Raw genomic sequence first — 23234 nt, forward strand, 5'->3', positions numbered from 1 at the left:
AATAGTGCTATTGTGCCTTAATCGAAGATTAAAACGCGAAATTATATGAATCTCGAACTAGAATATCCGTATCGGCCCGTTTTAAGGAATCCCGAGTCAATCCAAACACGCGTGCCGTCTCAAATTGCCTATCCTCTTTGTGGCGGTCATATTTACAGAAACAAACTTCATGTTTAGGCTGATGGCTTTGCCAAAGCCTTAATAAATAAAAAAAAAAAATAATTTAAACATCGTAGCGACATCTCTTTAAACTAATTTGTCTGTTTTATCGACTGAGACTATAGTGCTAAACGCTTTACTTTAGGTATTACCCCGGTGTTCCTCTTAACCCACTTGACCTTAACCGAAATAATCGGATCTCAATTATAGGCGCTTCTCGGGATTAAAACATAGGATTACTCCAGTGTAGACAGACCCTAAATCTTCTTTATTTTTGAACTGGACCAACTTGAATGTATATTTTATCCTCGATTACAGTAACGTTTGGGTATAGCCACACACTAGCTTCAAATAATAATACGTGAATATTTCGTCATTTTACCTTTATTGACATTAATTTTTGAAAAGTACATATTTTATAGAATACAAAATGAAATATTCTCCCCACGAGAGAACGAGAGAACAAATCATAAAGGTTTCACTTCACAGTCGTACTTCACATCAGTTGAATTTTTTATAATATCTATCTAAAAGGTTTCTAATATTTGTATGTAACCTTATTCCTAGTAAATAATAATAAAGCGAAAATCACACTAAAATTTATCAAATCATATTCAGTGCTAGGCAGAGTACCGTTTAAAATGGTTCTAATTTCAGGATACTCGTTTTATAAGGTGATGCAACAGATCTCTTTCTTCTACATTATTTGTAGGCAGCAGATGTGTATTCAGGAAATATACAACTTACAATTAATAAAATTAGAAAAAAACAGATAATCAATATTAAAAACTGCTATTCAGCAGACAAAAACACTGCTATTCAGCAGGCGAACAAAAGCGAATCGACGATGTCGAAACACAAGGAACTAAATATCAATGTCAAAATACTGTTATCCTAATAATAAAGAAAATCTTAAGAGCCCTAATCGAATCGGCTTCCTTCGTGCTCTTCCTGCCTACCATATCAGGCCACTCGCTCAGGCGTACACTATATCCCTGTCTCTCAATCTTCAACATTCTAGTTCTAAATTACAATATAATATAGAGCCTAAACTTTTACCTAATTTTAAAACACTACAAATATATCGGGACAGCTATCTTTGTTGTTTTTGGACAGATCTCCACAAAAATAATATTAATATACATACATAATATTTGTGTGACCAAAAAACTTGTGGATGGGTAAATATGTTACACAAAATAGACATCCTTGCATTCAGTGTAGTTTACCAGATTATTGCATTTCGAGGCAACAGGCTTGGCTCCTCGTCATGAACTAATATCTATCGGATCTGTTACTGGTGTGCTCGACTGAATAGGCAGCCAAGCAGATGCGTCGATCAGTGACTTTGGTTGACTAGCCACCGACTGCGGAGTGATCACAAAAGAACAGCGAGTCGGTAAGCGAGGATGACGCGAGCACGGGCGTTACTTCTTCGCGTTTGATGCGCTGTTTTCTGACGCATCAGATTTCTCCTCGGTTTTCACTACCTTGCCTTCACCTGTTAAGAAAACAAAACTAAATAATACGATTCTCATCTCACGATTAGGAATCATGACCCAAACATAATGTTTACTTTGCACGGTGGGATTGGATCAGGAGCGCCTTAAAAGTCGTCTTTGTGAACGGTAGAAGCAGGCAGCAAGACACAGCGTCGAAAAACTCGCATCTGCGTCCGCTACCTGCGACTAATCGCGCGCTACGACTCGTCATCGTATCATCATTTCCAATCTTTACCTACATGACTCGCGGTCTTTTTGTATTCCTGGAAACAAATCAGTACGTACCGTTAGGCGTCTCGCCCTCAGCGTCAGTGTTGGAACGCCTGCGTTTGCGGGGGAACTTCCACGCACCCGTAGGGTGCTTTATCTTAGGCAGCGGCTCCATATCTAGCACCTGCCGAATACATTCTGATAAGTTTTTTCAAGATGATATTGAAGCTCGAAATGAATCTGTAAACTATTACTAAATCTAAAATAAATGCTTTAATAAAAATAATATGCCTGAAAATACCTTGTGAATCTGCCTAAATGCGATTTGTCTCAAGAATTGCTGCGCCGAAGCAGTCAAGTCTTCACGCTTCTGCGGTGGCAGATTGCCGAGAGCATCCTAAGAACCAATAAACCATTTATGGTAATCAAAATTAAAAACCAAACCAGTCCTGTTCGCTTAGATTAATTAATACGTACGACAAGCTCCTTCTCGCAGGGGTCCCGCAATCCAGGCCCTTGATCAAGTAGCAGTCCGCCGGCCACGGCCTCCATCACACGGCGCAGTGCCTCGCCGGGTGACAACGCCGAGCCCGCGGACTGCATCACTCCCGACACCAGCAACTCCATTGCCTACGCCACATCACACAATAAAGGTCATTTTCGCAAGGTTAAAACATTTGCTTTTATGTTCATTATTTTCTTACATATGGATTCGAAAGAAATGTTGACTCACGTAAGGGTTGAGCGGAGTCCAGTTGGGAATACGACGGCAAAGATCCCTCATGATGCGAATGATGATAACGCACGACTGCAGGCTTGCCGCTCTAGCCTGCACACAGATATACGGTCAGACGCCGGACGGTGGCCGCGCGCGCCGCAGGGTCGCAGCACGCGCGGGTCCCAATTTATTGCTCCTCTCTTAGCTCGAATTACGTTACAGTTAAGTGGGCAAAAGCACCAAAGAAATAAGAGCAATAAATATGGTGTTATTCACGTTTCCTTGTTTATTAAACTGCGTTTCCTGATACCTCCCATTGGCTATCGAAGTGCGAGCGGAAACGCAGCTTTCTATCGTAGATAAGCACTTGTAGCCACATGTTCATGGGGGTTTCAACATCTTAATGCTTTAGTAACTTAAAATACTACTATTTGATGGTAAATAAAAACAAACATGTGACTAATAAATACGTGCGCACTCCAACTTTTACAGATAAAAATGTTTCATATGACTGAAACAAGAGTATTTAACAAAACTCAATGTGAATGCTACAAAAAATGATTGGTCAAACCAAAAGCACTTGCAACTAAAACGGATTTATTTTTATTTACTAATTAACGATTGTTAATTGTTGCTTTCAAATAGGGCGGAATTTCACACCGCCACGAGGTTTTTTATATATAAATGTCCAAAATTATATTAGGCAAAAAATGGGACCCACGGTAATAAGTGCAGCTGCAAACGCTCGTGGCTGAACCAGCTGTGATTAGTATGGAGTGCACACACGTAGTGTAGTGGCGAATGTACCTGGAACCACTTGGCGTGCCGAAGGGCGGCCAACGCGTCCAAACACTTCTGCCGCGGGAGCACGTCCTTGTCGTCGCGCTTTACCTCGCCGCCCTCTAGCGACAACAATACAAAGGGTGTTTGACCATCACAGCGACCATCAAAACAGGGCAAACATGAGCGCACACACACTCGCAGTTATCTGCCCTACTGCGGCCCCACTTCTGGGTGTTATTAACTCGGGGCGGGATCACACGGCTGGTCATCTCGTCCCGATATAACGCCCGAGGGACGTTCGGCAAAAATACAAGGCCGTCGACAATTATTCGTGCCGTGACGCTCACTTATCTATAGGTTTCGTGTGATGCGATACGGCCGAACTATCGTCTTACGTCTTCTCCTCGCATTCCAAACACTACTTAGCAAGTTTAATACTGACTGCAATGTTATCATGTAAATCTGTAAATAATATTACTTTAAAAAAGAAGGTAAAGGGAATTCTTCTAGTGAAACGGGATCGAGAATCGGACATAGGAAATTAAGAATATAATATTAAGAATACATAAAATAAAATATATATTATGTTTGCTCGGTTTAAGATAGTAATATACCACTGCGGAGGATGATCAAAAACCCTTCTTCTGGCCGCTTCTTACCCTATGCACACCTAAAAATAAGCATTCAACACAGGCCCGGGCGGGCGGGTAAAATAGGAACAAATTATCTTTTTCCATCTTCAACAAAAAAAAAGTAGTAAATTATTATATAAAATACATATTACATTTTATTAACATATATTCAGATAATTTGGTCGAATTGTGTTTTCGTCGATGACATCGACCGGCAATTTCAGCTATAACGTTAACGAGGTAAGGGTACAATCAGGAGATCGACCTCGCAGATCGCTCAATAGCGGGAGGAGGGATATAGAACAGGTGAGTGAAATTGGCGCGTCGACGTGGGCGACAAGCGATGCTTTCAACGTACCTGCAGGCTCGCGCATTACAGCCGAAGTGAGGCTGACCAGCACGTTGACAGTGCCATCTGACACCTGCACAGCGCCCTCTGCCGGCTGCAACTCGACCTTGTACTTGGGCTCGTCGCCGGGGCCCTGGACAATCAGCACATGTAGACTCCGCACGCGGCTCATCCTACACTCGAGATGCCGAAGGAGCTCACCTTGACCTTGGCGAGGTGAGCGGGTAAATCGGTGGCCACGCGCTTGAGCAGCGTGACGGTGGGACGGTCGTGGCACAACACCACAAGGCGCACGTCGCGATCGCCGCGCAGCACCAGACCCTTGGCCAGCAAACCCACGCGCATCACGCCCTTGAGCGCGCGCATGACGCTGCCCACGTTCGCGCCCTCACCGCCGCTCGCCCCCGACTCGCCCTCACCCATGAACGAGAAACTGCGACAGTACGTCCAAATATCATTAGCACCGAAAATTGTCATTTACAATTCATTTATAGATAGATAGGACTCGGCGAAACACGTCGTCACCTCAATAAAAACCGATGAAATTACAACTTTTTTTATAAATTTCAGCAGATCGTAATCGAAATAATTCCAACTTGCGACTGCAACTCCTGTATAACAAGTTAAAAGCTACTTATCCTATTCCGTATGTTTTATCTTAAATCTCATCTACTTTACTAACTATGCACTATTCTACAAAAAGCGAAATATCTACGCGAAAGTAAACAACATGGTGCTTTCATCAGCACACAAAACAAGCGCCTACTTCTCTCTAAATAACGGCTAGGTCGTAGCAACTCACGGCTGACGTTTTTGACCATCTTCCCTGACGAGAGGTTGCTCTTTCTTAACAGCTTGACTCGCAACAGGCAAAGGAATATTGCACACTTTCATTCGATCGTCAGGCCCTGGCTCTTTCTTAATTTGCTCTATCTTAATCGGCAGCTTACTCAACCCTTGTTTGCTGTGGCCGTAGCGCGGAAGCAAACACAAAATAATTTAAACAAAAACAGACAGGGAAATATGGTGAAAAGCGGTTTGTACTCAGACCAGGAATAAAACTTAACACTAGATAAACTGAAATGTACAGTGAGCAAATTAATAACAACTTGAAACAAACATTTAGTTGTTATGCTAACAAATTAAATAGAAATGGTTGCGTTACTCACAGTTGATTGTCGCGACCATCTTCTTTACCTTCCGGTTTATCGTCTTTCTTGTCTTCAGACTTCTTAGCGGCAACTGGTCCCTATAATCAAAACCCTTGATTGTATAGATATTCTTACAAGACTGTCATATTTTGTAATATCGTACTATCAACTTGAATATAGCTGTGCTATATATATATATATATATATATATATATATATAGCACACCCGACGTCCATTTATTGGTAGGTCAATGACAGAAACCAATTTTTTTTTAAACTTAGATTTGGCATTTACCAACTTCAGATTACATGAAATTATTGCTGTGGCTGGCTCCGTACCGAAGCTAGAGATTCGCACGTGAGTTTTATTTCAATTTAACACATTCGACTTAGAACTTTGAAAGCAGAGACGATTTTGGCGCGCAATTCTTCGACACTCGTAAATCTCCTCTGCGTAACCAAACGTTTCACATCATGCCATAAGAATAGTCACGCTATTGCAGTGAATGGTAATGCAGGTTCTCGTGAACATGGTAACGGCTCTTTTTTGCACTGACTCTTGTTTACATACCAAACCACGTGGCATTTCGTGAGAGACTAGCTAATAGATCACTAGAATTGCGGCGAGTTCGGCAATAACCCCACCCCGTCTTAACACGTAAACGAGCGCATTATAGGCATGCGCGTGTGCTCCTTTTGAGAAAGAAAGAGATAGCAACACTTTCTCGGTTCCTCCGGCTGCGCTATGGCTATAAGTTTAGCACGAGCCGCGATAGTCAATGACCTTTGGATCAAGCAGATGATTGTAAATCGGATATAGAATGACCTCTGTAAATATGGCGAGACTACAAATCATCACATTGTATTTACATAAATCACCAATATACAATCTGTTGGTTTGCATTCTCGCTATATTTACAGAGGTCATTCGAAACTGAACACAAATCACTAAAAAAAATAAACCGCAAAAAAAATTCTTAATTTTTATTTAATTGAGGTAAACATCGATCGCAATCACCTGATCCAATGGTCATTGAACCTGCACGAAGCCATTGAGGTAATCAATAATGATCTCCGTCATATTTCGACGTGGAGTAAACAATTTGGTCTTAAGCTGAACGCAACGAAAACGCAAATGATTATTATTGGCAGCTCTAGAATGGTATCCACGATAGATTGGTTTCGCTTGCCGCAGGTTATTATAGACGACACCTACATTAAAATTAGTGACAATGTTAAAAATCTAGGTATACTTATTGATAGGCAGCTATCTTGGGCACCTCAATTAGTTGAGACCAGCCGCAAATTGTTTGCGTCTGCCGCATCTCTCAGACGGTTACGTAATTGTTTACCTATTGCCACGAAAACTGCGCTTGCGCAAACTCTTCTTCTTCCAATTCTTGATTATGCTGATGCCTGCTATCTGGATTTAACCGAAGAACAGCTCAACAAACTCGAACGTCTACAAAACTTTTGCATCCGTTTCATTTATGGTCTGAGGAAATTTGATCATGTTTCCATTTATCGCAATGAGCTGAAGTGGTTACCCATTAGACTTCGCCGGAATGCTCATATTCTTAATCTTCTCTATGGCATCTTATTTATTCCTCACACACCACCTTATCTTAAGGAGCGATTTGAATTCGCCCATCAATACAACCCCCGACTTCTGCGCTCTTCTTCAACTCTCCAACTTAAGATGCCATTGCATACCTCCCAGTATTACGACAAGTCCTTTACTGTTCAGGCTATTCGTTTGTGGAACGCTTTACCTTTGTCTATTCAACAAGCGAAATCATTGACCTGGACTGCTTAGGTATTTTTATGTTTTGAAATTAAGTTTTAGAAATTTTTATATTTATAAGTATGAGAATATATAGTAGTTTACGATATTCATATATATGTATTGGTTTTATTATTTATTTATAAATATATGTATATTTGTATTTATTTATCAATTTTTATCTGTTGATTTAGTAATTCTTCATACACCACCGTCTTTTTCCTATGAATTATATAATTACTTCCATCCAAAGGTTGTCTGGCAGAAATCGCTTAAAGCGATAAGACCGCCCATTGTACCACCGCTTATTTTTAATTTAATTGTATTGTATTTGTGTCCTTTTTTGGTGTACAATAAATAATTTTTGTATTGTATTTGTATTGTATTGAACTTGCACGGTCCGTGCTACCAAAACTTATAGCGCAGCGGACCGACAAAGGAACCGCCAAAGTGTTGTTATCTCTTTCTCAAACGCAGTAAGCGCCCGCGCCTTATCAGTGCACTCGCTCACGCACTGGGGTAAGCGCCTGCCGCAATTCTAGCTAGTCTCTGGCGAAATCCTTCATAGTTTATTATGTAAACAAGAGATAGTGCAAAAAAGAGCCACTATCAGATTCACCAGAACTAACATTACCATCAAGTGGTGCTCCTTCTCATTATGGACGGCAAATGCGTTATTACTACTTATGGAGTATTGTAAAAGGTTTAGTTTACACGGAGGAGATCACTAGTGTCGAAGAGTTAAGCGCAAAAAAGTCTTTGCTTTCAAAACTACCTCCAATGAACACTACGCCAACTTAATTTTTTGGGCATTTTCCGACTCACTCTAGACAACGTGCTTATCTTTGTATAGCCTTTGTATTATAGTTAGTGGTGGACACTTCCAGCAATACTTTCTTGTAACCTAAAGTTGGTAAGTACCAAATCTCAAGTTACGAAAAAAAATTTCAGTCGAAGTTTTCTAATTATTGTAAATAATTAGTAAATTATAGCAATACATAATCATAATAAAAAATTGGTAAATAAGCGATCGAGAAAGATTACGTATCGCTCGGTGAAGCGCTGGTGGCTCGGGGTCTTTGCTCGCGATGATTTACGGTCAATTTTGCAAAACTTTATTATAGAACAGACTATGTTTTAGCATTATTTCTATTATTAATTCTTAAGTATGGCGAGAACGCAAATCAACACATTGTATAGTACATCAATATCACAAAATTACCTTAGGCTTGGCCTGGTCCTGCAACGCATCAGAAAGCGACTTGAGGGCCTTCTCGGTATGCGAAACGGCACGCTGAATCTCCTGCAGTTCCTGCTCCGTGGGGTAGATCTCAGCATGCTTGGCGATTACGTGGCGATCGTCTGAAGTCTCGGGCCGCCGGCCCACTGGCCCGTAACCCATGCCCATGCCCTGCGTACGTTGCGGCTCAATTAAAGTATTAGATGTCGCAAAAAAAATTGTTAAGATAAATAATACGAGTGGCTAGTAGTAAGAGCTCGTTATGATAAAGAACCAAAGTCTCACGTGATGGTGTGGGTGCAGGGGAGGTGGGTGCGGAGGACGCCAGCCCCACGGCTCCAGCCCGCCTTCCCAATAAGCACGCTCGTCTTCTTCCATGCCCTGCCATACGACCGTGATCTAATTTTAGTACATGCACAAAACCCTCGTTGTATCAAAGAGGCAACCATTGCAAACACCACAGGATTTCATGTGGGTTATTTATAACACACTACACATTTAAAAGTCCCCTTGTAAGCACGATAATTAAATGTATACAACTCACGTCATGCATGCGCCTCCTGGCCCAAAGTTCGTCGCGCGCCATCATGCGCTGTGCCTTGGCCTCGGCGATCTTGCGCTGGTGCATCGAAGGCTTTACCTTCACCTCCAGATCGGGTTGCACCTGCACAATATACGTCAATAATTTACCTACTACAAACCATCAACCAAATATCGACAGGTAAGTTTTCTTAGCCCTCATTAAAATTTGTAATCATATGGCGATCGGATCTCTTGGCAATCGCAAAAACGCAGCCGCCAGGCTCGACGACCTCCTCAAACCTTTTACTAAATAATCATTGGGAATTTTCTTTCGAAAGTAAAGGTAAAAAGAAGGCAATTTAAGAATGTTGAATTATCTAATACTCTGCTCAGTGTCACGACAGTTCGCTTTGGCCATTGTGACACCTTAAGCTGTATCACGCATGCGGTTGCCGTAGCAAGTTATATAGTCCGTTAAAGCCATAACGCTGACGGCATACGACGTTTTGAATCAGCGTACCTTCTTCTTATACTGCAGACGATGCCTCCTGCCCTTCATGTGCATCTCCTTCGCATTGGGATCATTGAACTTGCAGTCGCATAGCTTGCAGTTAAAGGAGAGCGCTTTGCCGTCGTCGCCGCGGATCTCCTCAATGTAGTCCTGCCCCACAGGCTGCACCTCAGGCTCGGTGTCGCCGTCCTCGTCCTTCTCGTCGCCATCCTTCTCCTTGTCTGCAGGTTTCGCATCTTTGTTCGTGTTCGTGTTCACAGTACTGAGCCCCCCCGAGGCAACGAACGCGATCTTGGGCGTCCCGGCCACCGTCTTTTTGGCTGATAAAGTCAAATTTTCTCTAGTGAGTGTGGCTTTAACTGAAACAGGCATTTTCTCACCAAGAAATGAGCCTTTTCTACAGTTACTACACTCAAAGTCATCAATAGCTTAATTTGGATAGATAAATTTTGATTTTCATTTTCAATGGTTTTTCCAATTGCCAATTTTGTGTTCTGAATAATTTTCCTAATACCTAAAACCCACTTGGTGTATTCTTAACTAATTTTTAGACATAAAAAGGCCCATAGATTCACACTCCATATCTGTACCGAGTGCCGAAATTTTTTGATATCATTGAAACAGAGAAAATTTGACTCGTACAGCAACGGCCGACTTTACGCGATGATACAGATATGATATTGTGGCATCGGGGAGGAACAGCACGTGCATTTGCAGTACAAATACGTTCTCCACTCGATTCTAGAACTGAGTTTGGAGAGCATATCTGAATACTAACACGTAGACTTTCGAGCTCCGCAAAAATATTGTTACGTCAAATAAGCCAAACGGAACAGTCCCAAAAATAGACTACAACATTGAAAAACAAATAGTAAGGATTCTGGAAAAAGAAAACATTTTTTAATCTGTACCAAACTAATACCTCATAGTAGATGAACAAAACCGATTTATCTATACATATAAGAATAACAAGAAACACCAAACTACAACAGGGATACACATAAGAAAAATATCAATGTAAATTAACAAATGTTCCATTGCATCTTCAGCAATAAACATAACACAAAACAATTCTTTAATAATCATAGTTCTCTCTACTCACCATTGCCGAGCTTAGTGGGTTCGGTAGAAGGGATAGGCTTCCCCAGCATGGTATGCAGCTTGACGACCTTCTGGTGCTTGATGCCGCGTACGTGAGCCGCATAGGCGTCGGCGCCAGTGCAAGTGACGTCACATAGTTCGCAGCGCAGCGAGGAGCCTCCCGCCGCACGGCCGCTGGCCGCCGAGGCTCCCGCCGCCGCCAGCTTGACGGCTGCCTCCTTCTTTTTATGCTTCTGTCCCTCCAGATGCTCTTTGTAGGTCTGCGGACCGGCGCAGGAGATACGGCATACGTCACAGTAGTGCAGCTGCTGCGCCTTCGGCGGGGGCTTAGGCCGCCGCGCTGCGCCAGCACCCACGCCACCTTTGTTGTAGTTCTTCCACCCGCTGCCACCAGAACACGTCAAACGAACCGTACATACCAACTTCTTACACCTTTATAATTATAATACAGCAATAGACACTTACCCGCCGCCACCAGTTTTATTTTGTTGAGCTACGTACATGGTCGCCGCGTTGTACAGCGCAGTGTCATATGCAGTATTGCCTCGGTTTGCAGTTTCTGCAAAAAAAATGTACATCATTTTCCCACCTTAAAAGTATTGCAGTTTTCGACTACGACAACATGCACACATAGGAGTTTTAACGTACGTCGTTAAGTATCGCAGTTACGGACCGAATCCACCCCCGCCGTTGCTAGGTGGTAGTTAATAACGAGTATATAACCAGAAAAGCGACGAATAGTCAATTTGTTTGAAAATTATTCTGCCAAATCATTACAGTGACAACTGCGCTCCGATTGGCTACCCCGAATTCGAAACAATTGACGGGTGTCGACAATTGTTTCACTTCAAAAAGACCAGTTTAACTTGAGCTTTCCTATAATGGACGAAAATTGCAAAATTATACATTTAATATTTAATTACTGATGAAATGTGATTCCGTTAATTTTGTCGTTAGATATTTTGCTGTTTTTCCCACACCACCGAATGGGACAGCCCCCAATGTCTCTTTATTACAATAAATACAGAATATTTTTGGAATATACAGAGACGTACACACAGGTCAGTTGTTGGCGCTGTTACTATTTCAGTTTTCTAATTTGTGATATCAGCTCAAACGAGAGTTGATATGAGGCCCATTTACCTGATGAGTTGCCAGGGATGGATGGTCCTTATTTCGTCTCTATTTCTGGTTATACAGGCTGTATATTTGAAATTGAGACATATTCATACATGTCATAGTAAATCATGTTACAACTTAACATAGACTAAAATAAAATTAGGATATGGGATAGAACAAAAAATAAATCAACAAATGTGTTTTGAAGTGTACATAGGAATAAACCGATTCCCTTTACGCTTGATTTCGAGTGTAATGAGAATGCTACCAAGCCAGCGCCGAGTGAGACAGCAACAATAACAATGATTTCACATTTAGCTTATGTTAATTATTTTTTACTTGAACTTTCATTGAAATGTTTTACGTACTGAAAAAGATAAGTTTATGATTTAGTAACTAGTTATCATTTAATAAGAATTGAGGTTTATGTCGTAGTTAAAAATGTAAAATCAAATTATTTACAACTATTGATTTTTTAGTTATTTACAGTTTATTTACACTTGGTACGGAGCAAGTGTTCAAAATGTCCACCGTTTTCCACAATGCATAGTCTAGCACGGCATACTAAATTTTGTTTTAAATTGTACAACACAAACACATTTTGTCTTACAGTATAAAATGCTGAGACAATCCCCTCACGCAACACTTCGACACTGTTCACCTCCTCTGCGTAAACTCCGATTTGGGAACATTTCAATAGCTTGCCTCACACTATCACCACTTATTGCATAAAGTCGCACCATCTCAATCAATTCGATGTTAGAATAAATATCCATTTTGCGGCGATCGGGCAAGCGGAAGTACATATAATTTACGTGTATTCGTTAGATCAAGGTCGCGCGTGCACTGAGCAATTTCGCGTATGCGCCCGCGTCCCCACCCCCGACCTGCGCTTTGTATTTTGCAGCTGCGTCGGAGCAATAATAGTGATGTGCATAGATTTCGATAACTAATGTTGTTCTCAAGTAGTAGTCGATAAAAAAAATTTAAAAAAATTTTTTTGTCAACTTTAAGTTCATTATTTCTTTGGGTTCAGAATCAGGAATATAACACACTCTATAAGTATGTCTCACTTTCAAATATAAAGCCTGTATACTCGAAAATAATTAGAAGTTGTTTTGACCTTTTGGCATGACTACCCATCAGATTATCCAGTTGTGTATTGCTTCAACCAATACCAGTAAGCTAGAAACATTGAGAGGTACATAGATGGTTTACTCACGCTTGGGCTGCTGTTGCGCGGGCTGCGAATATGCCTGCGTGGGGTAGGAAGTAGCGGCGGTCGTAGCGGTGTACACGCCGCCGTATGCCGCCTTTGCAGCACCCCCGCCTGCGCGCGCCCCCGTCTGTACAAACAATCATTCAGTTTCACCCCTATCACGAGATTCTGTAACAATCTATTAACAGGCTTAATAACAGGGTTTGAAATTATCAAGATTTTATCACTTCAAATGAGAAACAGTGAGAAAACTATTTAAAAAAAAATCATTGGGAAAACGATATGGATTGCGACTTTTTAGAGATTGTCATTTGATACGTTTGGATACGTCTTATTACAAATATACATCTATTACATACACGACTTTGCTAGTGGTACAGCATTCCGTTGTAATAAATTGTATAAATATAAAGATAATTATAATAATTATCACTTGGAACCATGTTTAATATTATGTTTCCATGGTTATGTCAATTAATCTCTGAATAGACATAAAGAATTTATCACACATGAAACTACACTTTACAAATGTTCTTTCCAGCTTTTTCATATATTCAGCCAACAGTGACTTTTCTCAAGTATATATTTTTATGTTCATCATAAAAACACTGCAAACATTTTACAGTAATCCTTTATAAAAGCAAAATTAGTAACATCATACGAAATGAAACTATTTTTTCGGATTTAAATAGCATCTATTTGTTTTTTTTAAAAAAACCAATTTTTCGGACCCTTTAGAGGTCCCATGGTCACAGTTGACTGAAATGGTAAAGTCATCAACCAGTTAGGTCTAATATTAATGCAAACCACCCTATTTTTCCGCTGTAGTTTCAAAAGTTATTAAATAAAGACCTTATATATCTAATAATGTAATATCTTAACTTTAATTTTACAAAGGATGTTCCAATTTACACTGTATAATACGTTTTTCAAATTATTTTATTATAACAATGAGAACTTTTATTAGGTTACATTTATTATTAATTAATAATGGAAATTAGAATAAATTAATGCATATTAATTAGTATTGCAGTCTTATGTCTTTTTGGGATTTTTCATCAGAGGAAATACTGGAAGAAAAACTGGTAGCATTGAAAAACCATCTTTCCTGTTGAATTTAGGATGTTTTTTAATTTCAATGGCCTCGCGCGGCATCCTGAGTAGATAACAGACCTGGAGTATGTCGAACTTGATTGAATATATAGGAAAAATAGTCTCATTTCCTATGTGTAACAATCATGAAAACCTGAAACTCGATTAATAACATCATATTCAAATAATCTCAGTATAGAGTACTAAAAAACCGATACCAAAAGTATGTGGAATTACATATAATTACCAGTTTTATTGAAATCGGTTACCTGAAAGTGCGCAAACGCGGATTCATCCCCTAGTTCGCCACTATACGGGACTTGACACAGGAAATAATGAAAATCGGTTCTCACTACTCAAAGTATATTAAGAGAGAAAAACGCCTTGAATTGGAGAATAGCAAAATCAACCATTAAAATAATTGCTCCTTATAATAAAAATTAGGCGCTATTTATGAAAATGAATCGTCATACGTGAACAGCCACCCTTAGAGATGGATGATTTTCTTCAAAATTAAATGGGATCACTGTGGAGGTGGGTACCTCTTTCCAACAAAAAAAGAATCATGAAAATCGGTTCACAAATACCGGACTTATCGCGTAACATACATACAAAAAAAACATACAGTTGAATTGAGAACCTCCTTTTTTGAAGTCGGTTAAAAACGAGTCTATTTGCTATACCTATTGTCGGCTCATCAAAAAACATCAAAACAGGATGATATTCCCAGAATAATGTTAATAGGAGTGGATTTTCAAAGCTTAAGTCAACATAGTGAATTTACTGGCGGGCGTCCAAAGAATATGGCACGTCACTTTCATCTAATGATTGATAGTATTTTCATGGTTTATTTTGTATTAGTATGCCAACATTTGACAAAATGTTTTGCAATAAAAACAAGTTGCAGTGCAAAAAGTTTTCAGGTCCAGTTAATTCGAAAAATCATATAGTTAATTTCATAACATAAATATGTTTGTTGTATTGTTTATATTGTATATTTCCTTTTGACAATAAAACCAGAAGGACTAACTTGAGCGTAAGTTGCAGGCGTGGAGTAAGCGGGCTTGGCGGCAGTGGCGTCGTACTGCGGCGTGGGCGGTGCAGCGGCGGGATAGGCGGCGGCGGCCTGCTGGTAGTATGCCGACTTGCTGGCGTCATACGCCGACGCAGCCGCCGCCGCCGCGTGCGCGTGCGCGTGAGCAGCTGTGTAACATGTGGCAATTATTAGATTTGATGCTATCATACATAAAGATAAAGAAAAAGAAACGTTTTCAGTAGTGCACATTACTAATAATCTATCTCATATTTGAGAGTTACAAAAAAACACAATAAGAGTTACGGCGAATTTACACCGGGTCGTCTGCCGGGCAGACTACTTCGCCTTGCCAAAGGCGACAAAGTTCATAAACTAAAGTACCCCACTTAATTATCTCCAGAAATAAAAAAAACAGTAATATTTATTAATTTATTTTGATTCGGTCTTTGTTTTCTGCCACATCCTTGCAAATGGCATTGCATACAAGAAGTAAATAACCATTTATAAATTTGGGAACATATCACACGCGTTTCTTTTTTGTCTTATTTCTAATAAGGCTTGTAACGCTTTTGTGTCAATGTCGGCCTTGTACATAAGGCGCACTAAAAGTTTCCGAAACTGGCCACTTACATAAACAATATTTAAAAAGTAATTACAATATTTGAAAATGGAACTCTAGCTGTAGAATACAGTTTGTTTCATCTGACTGTCGCTTGTTTTTATATTGTGGCATCATTTTAGAAATTGGTTGTCTACATCATCATGGATTTAACTCGTGAAAATTTTCGTAGCATGCTTTTCAACGACTTTTAAGTGTAATTTAACAGCTCAGCGGAGCTTCGCTTAGCTTCAAACTGCTTTTGGCGATGAAGCACCATGCATGACGACTATTTATAGCTGGTTTGCAGGATTCAAACGCGGTCGTGTGAATCTCAGTGACGAATTTCGTAATGGTCGCTCGTCCACTGCTGTGAACAACTAAAACATCGATGCTGTGCGCTGTATGATCAAAACAGACAGGCATGTGACATACCATGAGATTCGGGCGTCTTTAGGCATAAGCTTGAGTCAAATACAATGAATACCACACAAACATTTGGGTGTGAAAAAGCTGTGGATCTCTCTACTATAAAGTCTCGGTGGATACCACACAATTTGACTGAGGCTCAAAAAACGGATCGCGTCACTTGGTGCAATGCCATGGTTACCAGATTCAACGAAGAAACGTCAGATGTGGTGTTGGACATAGTAACAGGTGACGAAACATGGATTTATAGTTACGATCCCAAAACAAAGCAACAATCGAGCATATGGGTCTTTTGAGATGAGCCGAAACCAACCAAAGTGGCGCGCGTGCAAAGTGTACACGCTTATTTTCACATTTGTAGTAATATTTGTATGTACGTATCTGCCCAACTCTTTATTATTTCTTTAAGTGAATTTATACAAAATTCGACATAATAATATATATAAAAATTAATTAATATTTACGATAAAGGTAACACAAGAGTAATGAAGTAGTCCATTACTCTTGTGTTCAAGTAATTTTCAGTCGAAGGTAAGTATGATTCGTATGAAAAAGTGCATTAACGCTAACGGAGAATATTTTGAGAAACAATAAATTCATTTCTGACCATTTATAGTATTTTTTTCTTATTCATTTCGGAAACTTATAGTGCGCCCCACGTACAAGGCCAAATATCACACACTTGTAAACAAGTGATGTGCAATATTGCCAAAAATATTGATATATGTACTCGTAAATTTTCGTCGTAATTGATGTTATTTATCAACAACCATGAAACGAAATGTATCAGCTACGGGTAGATTAACAAAGGGTAAAATGAAATATTCCGCATTATTCCAATCCCCATACATTTTTCTTTTTTTTTTATAATATTAAGTGACGGAACAAATGCGCTTGATGGTAAGTTACACGCGTATCCATAACAGTTGCAGTGTCACTCAGAGCTTTAAATCTCAAAGATCTGAGTGGCACCGCCACTGTGCCAGTCACCCTGAGGCATCAGTTGAAAAGTCCCATGTGCCTGTAATTTCACCATTTTTTACTTTTACTTGATTAAAATATACATAGATTATAAATATATACATAGATTAGAAATATATTAGATATAGATTGAACAAAGGATATTCCCAAGAGAGTTAAAAACGACAGTAATAAAACCTCTCTACAAAAAAGGAGATAAGGGCGAATTAGGGAACTATAGGCCAGTTGCTTTAATTCCAGTAATGTCCAAGATTTTCGAAAGAGTAATACTTAATAACCTACTCATACCTAGAAAAAAATAATATATTGATAGACCAACAGAAAGGCTTCCGTAAGAATAATTCCATCTATTTGGCTATATACGAATTTCTTGATAAAATATATTCTAAGATGGACAGAGGTCAGCCCGTTTCATCATTATACATGGATTTAACCAAGGCATTTGATTATGTAAATCATAACACGCTTTTGCATAAATTGTGGGTATAAGGTGTAAGAGGCAATGCTCAAGAACTAATAAAATCCTACCTTAAAAATAGACTTCAGTCGACACACATTAATGAAGTATGTCCCGTATCGAAAATTGAGAAGTTATATGCATCATTACAGAGAATAGTAAGTCAAGGAGTACCTCAAGGTAGCGTATTGGGACCATTGCTATTCTTAATATACATAAATGACATTCCTAAATCAATTAACGACCTTATAATATTGTTTGCGGATGATTGTACGGTAATTTATGACAATGAAACAAATATAAATACAAGTTTGAACTCTATTATTGAATGGCTAAAATATAATGATCTAGTTATAAATCTTGACAAAACTAGTTATGAAATTTAAACAAAGATACAATAAACCTATGCAAACTAGAGTGGTCTATGAAAGCAAGGAGGTCAGTGAAACAATGACAGTAAAGTTCTTAGGTTTACATATGGATAATAATCTAAAATGGCAAACACACCTAGAATATGTATGTGGTAAAATACTAAAGTTTTCTTATGCATTGTTTAGGCTATCGAAAATAGTAAATTTAAACGCTTTAGTGACTGTCTACCATGGTTATGTAGCAACCAACCTTAGGTATGGAATCATTTTTTGGGGAAATGCACCGCATATTGAACGCATATTCAAAGCTCAAAAGAGATGTATTCGGGCTATATGCGGCTTGAAAAAAACAGATAGCTGTCAACCACATTTTACAAATTTGAAAATACTGACTCTACCATGCTTATATATATTTGAAATGTCACTTTTCGTAAACCGTCATCTTCATTTATTTGAATTCGTCACACGAGCCCGCCGTTCTCATCAACTGAACAGTAGATCATGTAAAACTGCTCTACTTCAAAAGAGATAAACAAACTTATTATTGCATGAGAATTACTAAAACTAAGAAAACTTTGTATGCCATAAGGCGGATCACAGTGATTCAAAATTCATTCTTGTAACAACTTTATAACCTGTGTATCATAAAGAAATAAATGATTTGATTTGATATTCCAAAGGCTAGCATGCATGGCGACGATCGGCTGCATGAGGACAACTCCAACTGCGGCGCTCGAAGCGATGCTGGACCTGCGACCCCTCCCACTGTTTATCAGACAGGAAGCGGCGTCAACAGCAGTGCGACTAAAGAGAACCGGCCTTTGGAAGCACATGAGGACCCCACATACAGATATCCTTTACAAATTAGTCAAAGAGGAACCGCTACTGGAGGCGACTGTGGATAGGATCCCGAAACAATACATTTTTGACAAAAAATACAGGATACAATTGTTTGAAGATCCCAACGAAGGACTAAACCTCAGTGAGGTCCGCGTATTCACTGACGGATCAAAAACAAACTCAGGAACAGGTACTGGGGCATTCTCAGAAGACCTCAATATCAGAATATCAACACCGCTGCTTGGTGACCACAACACAGTATTCCAGGCTGAATGTATGGGTATCAAGTTGGCAGCAGAAGCAATAATAGCGAGAAGAGTAAAGAATCACTCCATTCGAATACTCTCCAACAGCATGTCAGTACTACAAGCACTGAGCAGCTATGACATTAACTCAGGGCTTATATATGAATGCCATCAAGCACTCATGGAGGTATGTACACACAACCACGTAACTCTACAGTGGTTTAAAGGACACAGCGGCTCACGTGGCAACGACGCAGCAGACGAACTAGCTAGAAAAGGGTCGGAGACGGATGCTGTAGGGCCGGAATCCATAGTGTCCCTACCCTACCAATGGTCAAGAACAACTATACTCAAAGGTACAAAATCTTCTCATAATAACATATGGACAATCCTTACGGTTTGTAGACAGGCTAGGGAAGCACTCCCAACGCTCAACGCCAGTCTACCTCGTAAATTAATCAAACTTGAAAAACAAGAGCTGCGCACTCTATCTGCCGCTCTAATGGGTCATGGTACATATAATAAACATCTTTTCAATTTAGGTATCACGGACAGCCCTCTATGCAGAGCGTGCATGGAGGGGGAGGAAACGGCCGCACACATCCTACTAGAGTGCTCCGGTGTGGCCAACTACAGGGCAAAGTACCTTGGAGTGCCGAGGTCGCTCCCCGAAATCTTCACAAAACTGAAGAGTCTGCAGAGATTCCTGGAGGAGCTTGGGTGGCACGAGTAGGACCCTGCACCCACCACACGCAAAATAGGCGCCTCGACGTTGAGTTGCGGAAACTAGCCCGTTGCACCAATACCAAATGATTTGATATATAATAGTTTCAGACAGAGAGGACCAGTTTTGTTACTACCTTTCTTCAATTTTTCAGTAAGTTACATTGTGTTGCCATAACCATGTAACCAGAATAAAAAATGACTGTTGGTTTAGTGAAAATCTTTAATATTGTTTGATTGACTTAAAAGTCTCTATATTCCCAGGACAGAAAAGATCACCTCAATCTCAAAAAGGCCAACAAATTGTTGATTTTTTTCATTATTTTCGAAACTGTTAGTGGGCAATACAGTAGAAATCACAACATTAATATTGCAATAAAGATTTCAATTCAGGTATGGTAAAAAAAATGCACATTTGGCGTTATATGTATAGTCTGAAATTACTTCAGTTTTTGATAGCATACAAAAATATTGGCATGAAAAGCCCACACAATAGAATTTTAAAATAGGCTGCATAACATAATATCAACAGTAAATTAAATAAGTACAGGCTATAGAAGGACAATTCCAGCGAAAACGGCACTGCCGTTCAAAAAAAACAAATTACACAATTTGATTTTTATTGTATGACTAGAATACGCCCAATAAATCAAATCGTTCGAAATAAATGATATTTTTTCAGATATTATACAATTATAGTACTTTTTCTTTTCATTAACGCACCCACAGTGCTGTTGTCTATGGTGAAGCATTTTTTCCTACAATGTTAGCGACAATTTTTTTAATTATTTCTGCGTGTTTCTAGAAAAGTTATTACTATTGAAGAAAATACAATTTATGAATTTTAAAACAGTCATATTATGGGCATTGTAGACATAAACACTTCCTGCCATTTTGCATTATGAACTTGTGGAATTGCTCCCAGAAACAGTAATTAGTGCTCCAACAGTGAAAAGTTTCAAAGCTAGACTTGATAAACATTTTTTAAACTAACAATATAATAATAATAATAAATCGTTTATTTTATACAAGCACAGTGATATACACGCATCAGCTCAGAGCTGCTAGTGTATTACTGTAATAATAATAATACCTCAAGAAAACAGTTAATAAAATCCAGACAGATAGATCAAAATACTACGTAACCAAACATGTATACAAAATCTCCAACAAAACTGATTGAAACCACCCAACATGAGAGTGTAAGCGTGTGGGTGTAAATGTACAGAAAACAGCCAGTGCAAATAACCGTGCCCTGATAGGTTCTGTCAAAACACAGTCCATGAGCAAATGATCGACATCCTTAAATGTATTTACATGGTGTATTTACATGTAGAAAACAGTTACATAACAAACAATACTTTTTAAGCAGCATATAAACACATGAATGTTAACATGTCATAAGTACTCAATTCATATACAATTTCCTGGTAAAATTGGCCATGACAAATTGTAACTGGTACACAAAAACCCCAAGTGAAGTTTTTATTGGCAATTGATTTAGTATGAGAATCCCGTTATAATTACCACTCTATTCACAACTTCACTGACAGGAAACAAATGACTTCTTAAATTACAATTATAAGTAAACATTACTCATTACACAACGACATAGGTATTTCAAATTATTTCTGCAGATATGTAAGCTCGTAATTCGATTTACGTTCAGCTGACAATCAGTGCCGCAACGCAGGTATTGATTAAACGACATACCTACCCAATGCGACACAAGAGTAGTGCTGCAAAGTTCAGCCGATGAACACCTCCACGAGTAATTAAGAGCAACAAATGAGCCTATATTTTATCGGAGTAGGAGAAGAATACTAACCTTGTGTAGCCGCTGCGGCTTGATAAGCTGTATCGTATCCCGTGGCGGCGGCGCGCTGGGTGCCGTACGTCGCCGCAGTGGCCGCCGGGGCCACGGCGTACCCCGTTTGGCCACCGTAAGCGGCCCCGGCAGTAGCCGCGCTAAAAACACCGCAAATATCTGTTACTCCGCAAAGCGGCAACCTTACTGCAAATTACCACGATCAATACACATCAAGACGCCATTTTGATTAGAAACACGAGCACAAGGCTGCGGAAAATTTATTGTGGATTTCTAGTGCAAATGATTACTTGCAGATCAATATTTATAACAGTATAATAAAAAATAGCTTACCCGTACTGGGTTCCTCCGTGAGTAAACCCAAAATAATTATTCGCTGCCATCATTTACTAATTTTCCGCGTTGAAACAACAGACGCTTCGGGCGGAAAAGGCCGGCGTTTAGTCTATGTCAAATATGGCGTCGTAAAAAGAAATAGAGTTTACACGAAAATATCAAGTAACATTTAAAAGTAGAAGTAATATCAAGTGGCTGTTATTACCAGTAACAGCTTCTCATTGACACATTTTTTTACGTAGGCACTGTATTATTTTAAATTAATTGATGATACACATCGAATATATACAGTACCGAAAGTTGCGTAGGGCGATAGATATTTAACATAATCGAATTATTCGATTGTTAAAATAATCAAAGTAATTTGATTGTTGATATTAAATAATTACTAATAATTAGTTATCACACTGTACTTTTCGATTGATAATCAAATGTAGATTGTGAATTGAAATCGTTTTTAATTTACTAGTTACTAATTTTCTATTGTCGATCAATGTTGATTGTGGATGGATTTCTAATTATTGATCGTTTGCCGATCATGGTTTAAATTTCGACATTAGACGAATGAATTGCGAACGAATGCACCGCCATATTCGATCGTTGTCGATTACTAAATCACGGGCATTGGCGCTTTCTTCTCACTTAACGCAGACATTTAGGTTGTTTTGTTGATTTGTTCTATATTTTAAACATCAACAATATATCATGAGGTGTGTAGGATGGATAAATAAAACAAATTAACACACGTAATAATTGCTATTTTAATCAGAATAATAATATTTAGGATGCAAATTTTTATTTGGGGTCTGGTTTAATTTTTCACATATTTCTATAATAAATATCTAAGTTTACTAGAACAAAATGAAATAGTAAATCAATATCGATTAATTATTATCAATTTACTTCTGTCACCTCTTCGCCCGCGCGCTACTATTACTAAATTAATATAGTATCAATGATTACTATATCAGCAATCGGATCGATTGTTTTTACATTAGTAGTCGGATCGATTGTAACTAAATTAATAATCAGATCGATTACTTTGATTTTTAGTTACGTTTTTATATGAATTACATTTTCGTACCATGGTATAGAGGGCCTTTTTTAGACACCAAAAGTAGTAATTACTAAATTAGCAACTATACTCGATTATATTTCGATAAAGACGACAAAATCTAGAGTCGAATACAAGACAATAGAACTATAGTATTTTCCTGACCATCTCCGTTTGCTAATTGAAAGTTAACTAATAAAAGAATATAATAAATATAAATTGAATATAAATATTCAATAACATAC

At 38.9% G+C, this 23234-nt stretch overlaps 1 protein-coding gene across 3 annotated transcripts; it reads right to left on the reverse strand.

Annotated features, from left to right (window-relative positions):
* Positions 1 to 610: 610 nt before the first annotated feature.
* Positions 611 to 22040, reverse strand: LOC113234632 (zinc finger RNA-binding protein). Of its 3 annotated transcripts, none has more exons than XM_026469995.1 (19): positions 21933 to 22040; positions 21600 to 21739; positions 15122 to 15294; positions 13003 to 13126; positions 11127 to 11220; positions 10663 to 11045; positions 9570 to 9880; positions 9072 to 9191; positions 8813 to 8908; positions 8510 to 8698; positions 5523 to 5602; positions 4555 to 4786; positions 4363 to 4486; positions 3397 to 3491; positions 2605 to 2700; positions 2349 to 2501; positions 2173 to 2268; positions 1947 to 2055; positions 611 to 1660 (listed from the first exon to the last, which is right to left on the reverse strand). In XM_026469995.1, exons 1-19 carry the CDS (start codon positions 21983 to 21985, stop codon positions 1587 to 1589), a joined length of 2742 nt encoding a protein of 913 aa, XP_026325780.1. In that variant the 5' UTR covers positions 21986 to 22040; the 3' UTR covers positions 611 to 1586. The 3 variants fall into 3 exon arrangements, with proteins under 3 accessions (XP_026325780.1, XP_026325781.1, XP_026325779.1); XM_026469996.1 differs by having other exon boundaries at positions 9570 to 9781; positions 15122 to 15303; XM_026469994.1 differs by having other exon boundaries at positions 15122 to 15303.
* Between the last annotated feature and the right edge of the window lie 1194 nt (positions 22041 to 23234).

The sequence above is a fragment of the Hyposmocoma kahamanoa genome, unplaced genomic scaffold, assembly GCF_003589595.1.
Source record: "Hyposmocoma kahamanoa isolate Upper Pololo Valley unplaced genomic scaffold, ASM358959v1 86, whole genome shotgun sequence".
Taxonomy (NCBI): domain Eukaryota; kingdom Metazoa; phylum Arthropoda; class Insecta; order Lepidoptera; family Cosmopterigidae; genus Hyposmocoma; species Hyposmocoma kahamanoa.

Coding starts and splice junctions, on each gene's coding strand:
- LOC113234632 (XM_026469994.1), bottom strand. CDS start 21,985: ATGATGGCAGCGAATAATTATTTTGGGTTTACTCACGGAGGAACCCAG. Junction 21,740..21,932: donor CACGGAGGAACCCAGTACGG/GTAAGCTATTTT, acceptor CGGTGTTTTTAG/CGCGGCTACTGCCGGGGCCG. Junction 3,492..4,362: donor TGTAATGCGCGAGCCTGCAG/GTACGTTGAAAG, acceptor TGTTGTCGCTAG/AGGGCGGCGAGGTAAAGCGC.